The sequence below is a fragment of the Salmo trutta genome, chromosome 14 (assembly GCF_901001165.1).
Source record: "Salmo trutta chromosome 14, fSalTru1.1, whole genome shotgun sequence".
Classification (NCBI taxonomy): domain Eukaryota; kingdom Metazoa; phylum Chordata; class Actinopteri; order Salmoniformes; family Salmonidae; genus Salmo; species Salmo trutta.
Genome location: NC_042970.1, coordinates 19,317,161 through 19,331,297, shown reverse-complemented (window position 1 = coordinate 19,331,297; position 14,137 = coordinate 19,317,161). Strand labels below are relative to the sequence as shown.

The following is a 14,137-nucleotide window of genomic DNA, read 5'->3' as shown; positions in this document are numbered from 1 at the left end:
ATTTTAAGTAGAAATTGTGCAACAATATTCATTTTGAAATTCTGTTTATTAAATGAAGTGCCCTTTATTAATATAGACCACATGGAGAATTCAATTAATCTGATTTTCAATATGAATAAAGACTTGCTAAAGTAAAAAAAATCTGCATTTTTACATGTCCCTCTGTGCACCCTCTGTGACCTGACTTCTAGGAAGATTTTAACCCAGTTTTCAGCATCATTGTAAAGTTATATATTTTTTTGCTGTTGTTGCTTTGACAAAGTCATTTCTAAAGATTATTATTTATTTGATGTGATTAGTGATTCATTTTCATCTGTCCCTTATTTTTAAGGTCAACCTTGTTACGTAAACTGAACTCTCCTTTTATATATATATAAAAAAGTGTAAAAGCAGGTGGGCTGGTTCTACTCTTTTTAGCAATTCTCTGGTGTTTTGGGGTGGTCAACTGAGCGGGTGGAAAACTGAGCGGGTGGTCAACTGAGCGGGTGGAAAACTGAGCGGGTGGTCAACTGAGCGGGTGGAAAACTGAATGGGTTGAAAACTGAGCGTGTTACCAATAGACAGGCTAGAAATATTTTAACAACTTCAATTTTGTACACAACACGCTTCCATTCCCCCTGTCACAAGGGGATTTATGGCTGATTTTGGAAGAAATCGTCAACCCTGTTACCGTCAACCCTGTTACTTTATTTGGCACTTAATAGACACTTACCATAGTAATTTTTTATTTAACCTTTTGAGATGAGAAAATGTGTTTTTAATGAAGTTCAACATGTGCTCTTTATGACAGAATGATAATATTAGGTGAAATGAAACGTTTTTTTTTTACCAAGTTACACTTCTCAAAAGGCACCGAATTGGTGGAACGACCCAGTAGCTATCACCACATATAGTAGCTCTGTGTAGTGTCCACTTGGCTGGGTTTGGTCTCTGAGGAGGAGGACACCTCTTTGTCCTTCTCACTGTCTACCTCCCACAGGTTGATGAGGGGAGGGTAGAGCTCATTGAGTGGGATGGAGGATGTTTTCTGCATGTACTTTTTCAGGGAGTGATTGTAGTTTTTCCCCTTCCACCGCTTGGCAATGTACACAGCCATAGAGGCCAGGCTGATGATGCCGAATATGGTTCCCATGACAGCTGCGAGAGCAGTGTTAGTGCCTTGGTCGGATATCTCCACAGCGAAGGCAGCGTGCTTCGTTGTGACGTTGACACAGGACTTCTGCGTCTGCTGGTGGATGTTGGAGACGGTGAGACACACCTCATACTCGGTGGCGGGCTGTAGGTGTGTGAGGTTATACTCATGGACATCCACCGGGACCCTGGCTGTGTAGGTGATGTGGGGGTTGTCTATCTTCATGGTGGCAGATGACCACTTGAGGTTGGAGGTCATGACATTGGAGTTGACCTTCCAGGAGACAAGGATAGAGTGGGACTCAGTCTGCTTCACATAGATCTTCATCAGCTGGGTGCTGTCTAAGAGAGTACCATTCACCCTAATAGCAGTCACCCGAGTGTCTGCCCCCTCAACATTTTGTGCCACACAAGTGTACCTGCCAGAGTCCTCTACCTGGATGTGAGAGATGCGCAGTGTTCCTTCGCTACTGAGGCTGTACTTATCAGACATGGTGTCCATCATCACCTTGTTCCCCATGGGCGTGACCCAGTAGATCTCCGGTTCGGGCTGGGACATGGCTCGGCAGTCCAGATCCACAGTCATGCCGATGTCCAGGTTCAGGTGGTTGGGAAAGGTGTCATGGGAGATCATCGGCAGGCACTGCTCCGCTGAGTCCTGCTGGAGCACCTCCCTCACATGCTGCCCTCTGACCTCAGCTGGCATGGCACAGAGCATAGAGAGGGGCTCCATGAAGCGTATGCTGGTCTTGTTGGAGCTCATCCACTGGATGACGCAGTCACATCGCATGGGGTTGCTGTGGATACTGATCTCACGCAGGTTGGGCAGGAAGTCCACAGTGGACTGGTAGAGGGCGTTAAGGGCGTTGTTGTTCAACATGAGACTCTCCAAGGCGGGGAGGTCACGGAAGGCCTGGCGGTTCACGTAGGAGAACTTGGGGTTGTTAGTGGCTTCCAGCTTGGTGAGCTCTGGGAGGTTATCGAGGGCAAAGCGGTCAATGCAGGCCAGCTCCCCCATGTTGTTAATTCCCAGCTCTTTCAGCCTCAGCATGTTCTTCAAGTCCCCCTCTTGGATTTTGTGCACAGGGTTTTTGTTCAAGTCCAAGAACTTGAGGTTAGGTAGTTTCTGAAGAGCGTTTTGAGGAATTCTGACTAGCTTATTGTCGTAGAAGGAGAGACTCTCTAGGTTATCTAGTCCCACAAAGGCATTTCCAGGAATGTCTGTTAAATCCATTCCAGCCAGTACCAAGCTTCTCAGGTTTACAAGAGGCTTGAAGTTAAACTCCAGAATGCCAACTATAGGGTTTTCCCCGATCATGAGGATCTCCAGATTGGGCGTGGACTCAAACCAGCGGCTGTCGATGGCCTTGAGCCTGTTAGAGTTTAGATGGAGCCTGAGCAGGTTGTGCAGGCCAGAGAGGGCATTGGGGGAGATAATATTGATCTGGTTATGGTTGATGTAGAGCTCTTGCAAGTTGCTGAGGTCCTGCAGGCAGTAGTCAGGCATCTCAGTGATCTGGTTCTCCTCCAGGTGCAGGGTGGTGAGCTGGGACATGTTGCTGAGGCCCACGTCACGAATGCTGCTGAAGTTGTTCTGAGACAGGTCCAACTCTGTCAGGTTGTATAGCTGCTCCAGCTCCTCACTGGTCCTGGCGATGTAGTTGCTCTGCAGGAGGAGCACCTGCGTGTCACTGGACAGGTTGCCTGGGATGCGTGTGAGACGGAGATCGTTGCAGTCCACCGTCGTGGCTTCTCTGTAGGTGGACTGGGGGGTGAACCAGGGTCGGATCTCGCACACACACTGCTGGGGACAATCATTATCTCTCTGGATGGAGGATAGTCCAACTGACGACAGAATCAGGCCAGTGAACAAATGGCCTAGTAGACAGTAGAGAAACCTCCCTCTAGCCATGCTGTCTGTCTGCGTTCACCTGTCTAAACCCACAGGGTTAGACACCAGAAGGGGTAGATGAACTTGGAGGGAGCTGTGTGATTGTCATTAACCAGAGGGGGTGTTGACTTGTAGTTGTGTCCCTCTAAAATGGTCCAGACAGAAAAATATGCACAGGGGGTTCCAATGAAACAGTTCCAGTGTTACAGTGAGTCTCCCACTGTTCAGAGTTTTTCTTTCATCAATACCTCAGGACTGCGGGGTGAGTCTGTAAAACAAAGACAAAAAAATGCAAAAAAAAGACTGAGTCACTATAGTTTAGTTTAACACAAGGACACAAAGGAGCACAAATAGCATAACAAAATGATATGTATGAGACAAAGGGAGTTGATGGAAACTAGTGTCAGGGGTATATGTCCTGTATCATACGTCCAGTCACATAATATTACCGAAAGTTACATGTCAGTCATGTTAAATAAAACATGGTAGTAACACAGCTCCTGATAATGTTGAGAGCAAACCTTCTGTTTACATCTTCATCTGAGAGATTGTTAATATGAATTATGCAGCATCATCAGTTATGAGGAAAAATGTGAAATCAGCTAATTTTAATGCATGCACAATAATACAGAAAACACCCCTCAGAAGTTGTATACTTGGACAAAGATCAAATTCCATTGAGTGCTTTCATCTATTCAATAGGCCCATCAGGAATAGATCATTAGTTTCTTCACATTTCATTAAATACTCTGAGATACGTACGTATAAAAAAAAAGTTCCTAGATTATTAATGAAGGGTCCACTGTGTCCTGGTTTTGGTACAGAAATATGATGGATTTCTTTGAACATATTTAGGGTGTTTCTGAGAGAAGCCTTCAGTGTGCATTGCAAGTACAGCATTTTGTAGAGTATACCTCACACTTCTCTTCAGCCTCAACAGTCACTTATTCAAATAAATTGTTATAATCCAGAATGATTTTTATCCAAGGACAGAGATTTTAGGAGATGGACTTGTGAAGCCAGAATCTGGCCCAACAGTCTAGTCTGGAGAAGAGCAGCTCATAACAGGAGCACCAGGCATCGGCCATCCCATATAGCACTACAGTTCTGACTCTAACAAACGGGCCACAATACCTTTAAACCTAAAGTGAATATGTAATATCAATTAAAATATACTTTTATTGTGGTAATGTTCTTCAGAATAAGGATTTCACTGACTATTGAGTTGGTTTCTAAGCTTTTGCTACCGTCTCTAAAGAGTGTTAGTGATTTTCCAGAGGAGAGGCTGGCACATATGCACACTTGAGCAACTACAAGGCTCTGTTATTGAGTTCTGAAAGTGGCATGTGGAAATCAATAAGTACTGATTCCACCCTGAAACTACTGAAGCATTAGGACCATTTGAAATGAGAAGTGGGTTTACATTAGTGCTTTACTCTGAGTACCAACCTTTCCTGTATATGTAGTAAACGTATATAATGCAGAGGTGGGAATCAGAAAGGTCTGCCACCATTTCCAGGCTAGCTGGCTCTACCGTGGCGGAGTCCTGTATGGCAATGTAATCTGAGCAACACTTAAGAAATCCCCTAACCTAATTAGGTGAAGTTACTGAAGGGCGTATCCCTTTCCATGGAAGAGACATACATTAGTACTGCAGTGCCATTGGCCTTACAACCAAACAACATCTGTGATCAACACTCACTTAAGAAGATATTGCTAAGAGGCTTTGAAAGAAGAGAGCTGCGTATTCATCTGAGTGCAAAACTGCCTGGCAACAGAGCAAGGGTGACATGAAACAAGTTCAAGCTCCTCCTGCACAGGGGATTTTTCTCCTGGGACAGGGTGAAATAAGGTGTGAAATACTTGTAATACAGACATATTTCTTATGCTAAGGCAGAGTGAGTGGTTAAGATTGACTTGACCCATCAGGATTAGCGGAGTCAGAAATCAGTCTGAGGAAATGTAACCCTCAGGAGAGATACAGATCACTGTGTTCTTTAACTACAAATGGCTGTAACCTACCTCGTCATGTTTATTCACTGTTTATAAACAGCCATTACTGATAGGCTTAAATAGGCTTAGATGTAGTCCACAGTGCATCAAAAATACAGCAAAGCGACAATGTCTTGCAAGGATGCCTTGCTTCCAAAAGGAAATTGCAGTAAATTAAATCAAGTTGCTAAATCCTGAGGTTTTAGGGCAAGGATAATCAACTAGGTTCAGATATAATATGACTAAAACATAATCATTTAAAACCTTGCTTACATTTGTATACAATCCCATGTGTCTATCTATTATGTGTGTGTCACGTCCTGACCAGTATAAGGGGTTATTTGTTATTGTAGTTTGGTCAGGGCGTGGCAGGGGTGTGTTTGGTTTGTGTTGTTGGGATTTTGGGGTTAGTTGTATGGTCCTTCCGGCGACAGTTCCCGGTCCAGAGCTTCCGGCGACAGTTCCCGGTCCAGAGCTTCCGGCGACAGTGCCACGTCTAGCGCTTCCGGCGACAGTTCTCCGTCCAGTGCGTCCGGCGACATCCTACAGTCCGGAGCCTGCAAAGACGGCCCACAGTCCAGAGCCGACAGAGATAGCCCACAGTCCGGAGCCGACAGAAACGGCCCACAGTCCGGAGCCGACAGAGACGGCCCACAGTCCGGATCCGACAGAGACGGCCCACAGTCCGGATCCGACAGAGACGGCCCACAGTCCGGATCCGACAGAGACGGCCTACAGTCCGGAGCTTCCAGAGTCGCCCTACAGTCCGGAACCGGCGCAGCCAGAGTCGCCCTACAGTCCGGAACCGGCGCAGCCAGAGTCGCCCTACAGTCCGGAACCGGCGCAGCCAGAGTCGCCCTACAGTCCGGAACCGGCGCAGCCAGAGTCGCCCTACAGTCCGGAACCGGCGCAGCCAGAGTCGCCCTACAGTCTGGAGCTTCCAGAGTCGCCCTACAGTCCGAAGCTTCTACAGTCGCGCATCAGCTCGAGGACTCCAGCGAAACGCACATCAGGCCGAGGTCTCCAGCGACGCGCCTCAGCCCGAGATCTCTCCGTGGTAGGAGGTTTGGGGAGGGGGGGGGGTGTTGCACTAGAACCGTCGGTGATGGTGGCCACCCTCCCTTCCCTCCCCTGTAATTGTTGTGATTTTTTGTTGTGGGGTATTGTTTTGTTAGTTTTTGTTTCAGGTGCATCCAGGGTCTGCACCTTTTGGGGGGGGGGGGGGTACTGTCACATCCTGACCAGTATAAGGGGTTATTTGTTATTGTAGTTTGGTCAGGGCGTGGCAGGGGTGTGTTTGGTTTGTGTTGTTGGGATTTTGGGGTTAGTTGTATGGTCCTTATTTTTATATTTCTACGTTCCCTTCTAGGTGTTGTATTTCTTTGTTTTGGCCTGGTATGGCTCTCAATCAGGGACAGCTGTACATCGTTGTCACTGATTGGGAGTCATACTTAGGTAGCCTTTTTTCCACTGTGTTTGTGGGAAGTTGATTTTGCACAGCCTGCAAGACTGTTTAGCTGCCGTGCGTTTTTTCTTGTTTTGTGTTCCCTTGAATAAAGTTTTAGATGTTCACGAGACCCGCTGTGCCTTGGTCCACTACATTTGACGACGGTCATTACAGTGTGGGACTACTTGGGAACAGATTTCCACAAATTACAATCACTTGCAGCTGATTTCCTGGTGTTTTTGCAGTAATTCATATCAAAAATGAAAATAAAAATAAACACCTTCATAAATGCTGGATAACTTCAGCATTTATTACTTTTTTTGCTCTGAAGACTTGAGGCCAAATAAAACCATGCGTGGGCCGCCAGTTGGGGAACCCTGTTTTAGATTATTAAATATACGTTCACTGGACCCTAAAATGTTTAACAAACATTGGATAAAGGATTCCCAGTGATACCATTGGTTTAAATCCTATATCTATATTTACTTTTACAATAGTTAATTATGCATTCTCTCACATGCCTCCATTTATCACAATGGGGTTAACCTGAGATTCTGTCCATGACTCCAAACCACATTAGAGATGGGACGATTTCAGTGTGAGAGATTAAATTTACGAGGGCATCATTTCATCTAAGACTTTGTATTCCAAACAAAGGCTTTAGTTTAAATATTATCATTAAGCTTCAAATGAAGGTCTAAGCCAAAGATTAAACCCATTGATTAATGGGGACTTTTGAGACAGCATAACTTAAATCCAATATAGACTCAACCACCAATTTTTTTGTTTATTTTATGCTCTCATAGGTTCCCTTGACAACAGTCCAAACCAGTGTAAACAAAACCAATGTTGGTGTTTCCATTTTGAAATGTCGGACAGAGATAACAGTGACATTTATCACAAGTATCAAAATAGTTATATTGGAAACATTTCAGTTTTACAAGGGGGGTGACATTTAACAAATGTATATGAAAGTCTAAGTGGGGTGGGAGTATCATTAGTGTCTGGAACCATGACAATACAGTTGAAGAGAGCTTGTGAACTTTGCAAATGCTGTATTAATAAACAGCTGTAAAGCTGCGTTGAGACTACCCTGACACAGCCTTGAGTTTTGCAGTTATATGTCCTGTGCTAAAGTAGCATTGAACCCATATGAATTCATGCCCATACTCCTTCTCAATAGTACTACAGACACCTGTGATCTTCAAATCACTTACCCATAGGATCACATAGTTGGAAGATACAAAGGCTGTCCTGATTCAAGGCAAAACTTGAATCAGGACAGCCTTTGGATCTTCCAATTGGGTACTTAACCTACTTAACCTTACAGTAGTCGCAGTAAACTATGTGATCCTATGGGTAAGTGATTTGAAGATCACAGGTGTCTGTAGTACTATTGAGATGGAGTATGTGTATGAATTCATATGGGTTCAATGCTACTTTAGCACAGGACATATAACTGCAAAACTCCCTGGTGTACATGATTCTTGGGGATCTATGGTTCCTGGTATGTACAGTAGTCATAGCTTGCCTGCTGTGACAACAAAAATGGCATGTAAAAACCATGAAATGCATTCATTCTGAGTGAGACACTATCCATTTTCTATCCAGAAAATTGTCTGTCCTTTGTCAAGAACAAAAAGTCCACTTCCACCACTTATGGGTCCCATGGTGGGACACATTTCTTTTGCAAAACAGTCTCGAGCAAAATATGTTTTCAACACCAATAAAAAAAATGTTGTGGTCAGTGTTACAGAATGATATTCTATTTCATTTAATAGTTTCCATGTTGGCTTTCATTCAATGTAATCAATTTGAATAGATGGTAATGACAATAACTGTGCTCTCTTTGGTAGCCGTAAGGACTGTACTCAGCTAAACTAAACAAAGGTATGTAAGGAAAAATGATCCATTCATACACAGTATTTCAACCAAACCCTAAGAGGACAAGAGCACAATATATATTTGGTACACAGACACTCAGACTACATATACTATACTAACAACACAGAGCTTTTTGGAATCAATTGTTAGCTATACTATTTTTATATAGTTATACATTACAATAAAACCTGCATAATCAAACAGAAAAGAATGTCCTGCAACATCTAATAGTTAACTTCACTACAGTACCTCTAGTTGTCAGATCAAACAGAATTATGCAAAGAATACATGAATACAAACTGACAATTGATAAAGATTTGAGTTACAGGATTATTTTTGAATGCTGATGGTTAATGATTTGCTTTGTACCCTGGCTGTCAGACACCAGGTCTTTGATATGTGCTGAGGAGTGGAATACTTTTTTTCCAGGAGAAGGGTGTTTACTTTTCCAATCCTGTGTACACAGGGCGTAATCCTTCCAGAGATGTGAGCAATGGAAGACATAGAATCCGATCACATAATTCTGACATAATAAACATAAACACGATAAGGCTTCCCTTAGGGAAAACCAAATAAATCTAATAAGTAAATTCTCCACCATCACCAATCGCTCTTCTAAACGGACACTCACAATCAAAGAAAAACTTCCTATGGTGACGTTATGATTAAGTGGCAATGAGCAATATAAAATTAGAAAGTAGATTTTCCACACACTCTTTTGGTTCATTTGAGTAGTGCAAACATAAAGTCCAAGATAAAAAACCGCTCAATCTGTCATGCTGATTCCTAAAAGCCCATGAACATTTACACCTCTTTAAGAGGCAAACAGTCTGGTGGGCTGGGATTGGAAAAGATAATTGGTAACTACCACAGAGAAGATAAAAAAACCCCAGAAAGGATTAAAATAACTATATTCCCCTAAAGTGTGGTAGAGGTGTAATAGGTTACAACATACAGGAGGGTTAAGGGAGAAAACGTGTTGTTTCAGAATACAGTACAATACAAGCAGAGACAGCTGGCTGGCTGAAGACTGAAGTTATGTTCTGCATAAAATGGTTCAGCCGCTTCATGTCCATAGCATTAACACGAAAAGCTGCATATTGATTGTAGTCTAGATTAGAATATGATAAATTCACCTCCATCAAACCAAGGACTGATAACGCCTCATTTTACATCTCTGCAGAGGTAATAAACTATCTGTGAGACAGGAGTGTTGAGTCTTTCTAGTAATAAAAACACTGTAAAGGGAAGTGTTACCTAAAATGTATGCTTGTATTTGTAGCCTGTGCCCTCCGCACTGAGAAAATACAACAGCAATGTCCAACTACTAAGCCTGGGGGTTTGGGCCCATAAGCCCACTGTAAAAGTGACACTATGCACAGAATGATTCCTTCAGCAGATTATGAGAACAGAATTAGTTTAACAGCTGCCTAGCCTGCACCATGCCTTACCTCTGAGATCCAATGTGTTGACCCTTTTTACAAGAATAATGGGAGAAGGTTGAGCTGCAACACCCTCCACTCCCCCCTCCCCTCCCCAGCCCCCCTCTCCCCAGCCCCAAGGGAACTCTCTTCTCGATGGTGGAGGACATTGTAGTATCCTCAATGTCTCCTAATAACCCTGTCTGGTGGACAGACGCACGCACCCTATTATCAGGCCTTTGTCACAGACTGTTCTCACCACTATGAGTTGAAGGAGTGTGTGTGTGCGTGTGTGTGCGTGTGTGTGCGCGCACTTGCTCTCTCGCTTGTTGGAGGGGGAGTTATGCCCACAGGTTATACCGAAAGAAAAAAAAGCCAAAACCTTCTTCCGGCACCTTGCCACTCCTCTTCTCCTCCTAATACTTTGTTCTTTGAGTTTTGAGAAATGGATGTCCCTGCTGTTCACTGTCTGTTTCTCAAGATCCATCTGACATGAGATTGTAACCCAACATATCACATAGGGCTCCAAACAAGGTCCAGTGTTGTCTTTAGTGTCACATCTCTTTATTTGACCTGCTGTAAGAAAAGGTCATACTCAACACTTTATTTTTCAGTGTCTATGTCATACTGCCATCACTGACTGAGGCTCAGTGGGCAAAGTGATGATTTGGTACTTCTAGCATAGGCAACTTGATACCATAGCAACCAATTAATGACAGGGTATAAAACAATGGAACTCTGTATCTAAGTGATACTAATGAATGACAACTTTAACAGACTGACTGATAACACAACTGAACTCCTTAACCCTCCTGCTGTGTTCCGGTCATATTGGACCGATTTACAAGTTCTCTCTCTGAAAAATATAGTTAATTTAATCTGATAGTCATAAAGTTCCATAACTTTGTCCACACAGGGCATCTGAACACATAACATGCATTTTGATGATTTTCATTACATTTTGGGTGTTTTATTTAACTTTTGTACACCTGTGGTGTTCCTGGTCAGAAATGACCGGTCATTAGAAATGAATGGGTGAGACTACAATTAGTGTATAAAATTGAGTTCAGGCACATGCCCATTCACACTTCCTCCCCCAGACCCCCACATGCATGTGTGTTTGAGCACACACACACACATCTCACTCCCCTTCTTGGCTTCCATGGCAACCCCCACGGGAACATTTCCCCAATAAAATATTTTCCCCATGGGAACCACACCTGTTGGCATTCGAACAAACAATGGCAACATTGTTTCAATAATATATCGAACTTTTCTTGCAGCTCTGGTTTACAGCTCACAGTTCATTCTGTGGCAGCACAATGACCAAACGATATACTGTATGTGAGACTCTTGATACATACTGTCACGTCCTGACCAGTAAAGGGGTTATTTGTTATTGTAGTTTGGTCAGGACGTGGCAGGGGGGTGTTTGTTTTATGTGGTTCGGGGTTTGTTGGGATATGTGTTTATGTAGAGGGGTGTTTGTTTAGAGTATTCCGGGGTTTTTGGTTATGTTCTATGTTTTGTATTTCTATGCTCTGTCTATGTTGTGTATTTCTTTGTGTTGGCCTGGTATGGCTCTCAATCAGGAACAGCTGTACATCGTTGTTGCTGATTGGGAGTCATACTTAGGTAGCCCTGTTTTCACCTGTCCTTTGTGGGAAGTTGTTTTTGCACTGCTGTGTTTAGCCTGTAATACTGTGTGTTCGTTCGTTTTGTTGTTTTGTTGTTACGTGTCTCAAATAAAGTTTAAAATGAGCACTCAACCCGCTGCGCCTTGGTCCACTATATACAACGACCGTTACACATACTGTAATATCTTTGATCATGACAGTGGTTAGGAGGAGAGAGTCATTGGAAACTTTGACACAACGTAGTCTGTGATAAATAGCACAATATGTTTCATCTGAGTATTTGTTATAGTAAAAAATAATCCATATATTATGCTTTTTTTAAATCTAAAAAACAAGTTATATGACCTCAGGTCAATGAGGCCTACAGGCCATAAATAGCAAATAGAAGTTCAAAACTTATAATGTTCACAAGAACTTAAGTTGGTAAAAATATCTAACATAACATTAGGTGATAATATATGTTTTATTCTGGATCTATAATCAGCTATAATGGTGCGGTCATTCTGGACCTGGAACACAGAATTAATTAAACATGAAACGAACACAACAAGAGGGTTAAAACAGTGCCAAAGATAATGTTTCACTACCATAGGCTAGCCTTAGTGTTGGTAATACTGTTGGACATACAAAGGGTGAATAAGAAGCTTGTGAGACAACAGTTTGAGTTAACCTCAGCTATTACACAGGAGCAACAGCTGCAAAACAGCAGAGGCGTTTCTTAAAATGACAATAGGCTACCCCACCCCTGCCCCCTTTACAACCCCGTTCTCCTGGACTTTTATTTCTTGAAGACCTGTCTCCTGTTCGATTTATTCTGCCGATAATGTAAGAATCGAGACATTTGCCCAGATGCTTTCACATGTATATGCAAATCACATTTTTGCAACGTTGCAGCCTTGAGCGGTGCCGCAGGAGGATCAAAGTTTGTTTCCGAGCATGTTATTTGACGCATTGAGATTGAAAATGTAATATTTCTGATCGGGACATAGCCAAATCACAATAATACAAATGCAGATATAGAACCGCAGATGCAGAGTAGTCGTAGGGCTACTCCTGATTAATTATATAGATAGCCTATAATATGACATTATTATAGAAACCGATTGCCTATTAGTTATTCCTTCGTATAATAATGCCCGTGTCCCTACAACCCATGCACAGAAAGTCCTGTGCCCTTGCAGAGATGCAGTAACGGTAGGTTGTTGGCAAACAAATACCATTTTGTTAGGGAAAATGTTACATTTCCAGAAAAATTGATAGCATACTAGCTATGACCCCCTGGCCACAACCTTATTGTGGAGATAAGTGTCCGGCAACAGAGTTCCTGCTTCCATAACATTCACATCCACCTGTTCTCATACTACTGCACAATACCTCGAAAGAGGATATTGCAGGCTACAGAAGAAACAGCTTCAGTTTAATATATTCTGACTTTGTTCATGCATTAGTCTAATCCTGACTTTGTTCATGCAAAATAAATCACGTGAAGTATAGGGCTCACCTCATTGACATGCAAGCCCCTCTCTTCTCAGTTGCATCCCGTTTATTTGGACATCAGTAGCTTAAGGTTTGTGCAAATAGCCTTCAACTCTATGCGTCAATAACCTACATGCGCAACAAATAAATGAAATAAATACATAGATAGCCTAATCGGATTCCTTCAAAAAAATTTTTTTTTAAACATTTCTTAATCTATTCCATTCAAGCAGAAACGGGTAGCCTATTTACAGCGGTTTGTCGTTTATATATTCATTCAGGCACGGTTCCCATGTAGGCTAACCTTGAGGAGAGCATGGTTTTGATTGCAGAGACATCCAAACGCTTCGAAACGCCACCTGCAACCTCACTGACTAGTTGTCTGCGGATATTCTACTCTTCGATCGTAACCTAGTGCTCCTCCAAGGAAAATATGAGAACAGCACCTGGCGCTGTCCAAACGAGTCAGCTGCTTCCGATTGGCTGCTGGATGGTGCTGGTCATTCTCGCTCAAGCAGAGCACCATCTGTTCGAGGATTGTTATGTCGCGAACAAAGGCAGGCGCTAGGTCTGCGCGGTGGGAGAGCGCCAAGGAGGGAGGGTTCTTTTTCTTGATTTTTCTTGTGAGAAAGTCTTCTGCCTGCCCCCCCACCTCTTCCATCCTTGACGTCTGAAATGGTGCTTCTGTTGGGAGACAATGTACCTCTTTGTTTCGCTGTTGTTAAGTTCCTCTAATTAGAACTGTTTAATATGCAACCCATTAATTTGTTGCTATTCTTGCCTGCATGAATAATTGCTCCTCTACCTCTATCATCCACCCATCTCCTGCTCTCTTTACATTCATCCATCTCCATCCCAAATGTAAAATGTAAAAAATGTACATCAATCTTCTTCTCTCTTCACATTCATGTGTTGCTGGGAAACTTTTCTTTATTAGAACAAGATTGGCCCGTTACACTCCAAGCAATCCATGTCATGTTGTATACAGTAGGCCTACATTTTGTGACGTTTCTGTTAAACAATCCTTACCCTGCTCTGTAAATGTCAAAATGGTCACATTTATTTTCAAGAAAGTCACTTTACTTGATTTCATGACAAAGCCTTGATGTAAAGTGGCCTGTTCTCCAGAGGTGCTCCAGTGATGCTCCAGAGGTTTTGTATGACAGGTTTCCTTCTTATTTTTTTGTGTAATTAGTATGATATGTTCAATTACAAATTTGTAAGCTTTGAAAATCCTGGATTGTATCTTTAAGTGTTC

At 42.8% G+C, this 14,137-nt stretch overlaps 1 protein-coding gene across 2 annotated transcripts; it reads right to left on the bottom strand.

Moving 5' to 3' along the window:
• Positions 1-798: 798 nt before the first annotated feature.
• lrrn1 (leucine rich repeat neuronal 1) lies at positions 799-13,472 on the bottom strand. 2 transcript variants are annotated; one of them, XM_029774749.1, is made up of 3 exons: positions 13,184-13,472; positions 12,905-13,008; positions 799-3,290 (listed from the first exon to the last, which is right to left on the bottom strand). In XM_029774749.1, the coding sequence occupies exon 3, from the start codon at positions 3,041-3,043 to the stop codon at positions 881-883; it is 2,163 nt and encodes a 720-aa protein (XP_029630609.1). In that variant the 5' UTR covers positions 3,044-3,290; positions 12,905-13,008; positions 13,184-13,472; the 3' UTR covers positions 799-880. The 2 variants fall into 2 exon arrangements, with proteins under 2 accessions (XP_029630609.1, XP_029630610.1); XM_029774750.1 differs by lacking the exon at positions 12,905-13,008.
• Between the last annotated feature and the right edge of the window lie 665 nt (positions 13,473-14,137).

Coding starts and splice junctions, on each gene's coding strand:
- lrrn1 (XM_029774749.1), bottom strand. CDS start 3,043: ATGGCTAGAGGGAGGTTTCTCTACTGTCTACTAGGCCATTTGTTCACT.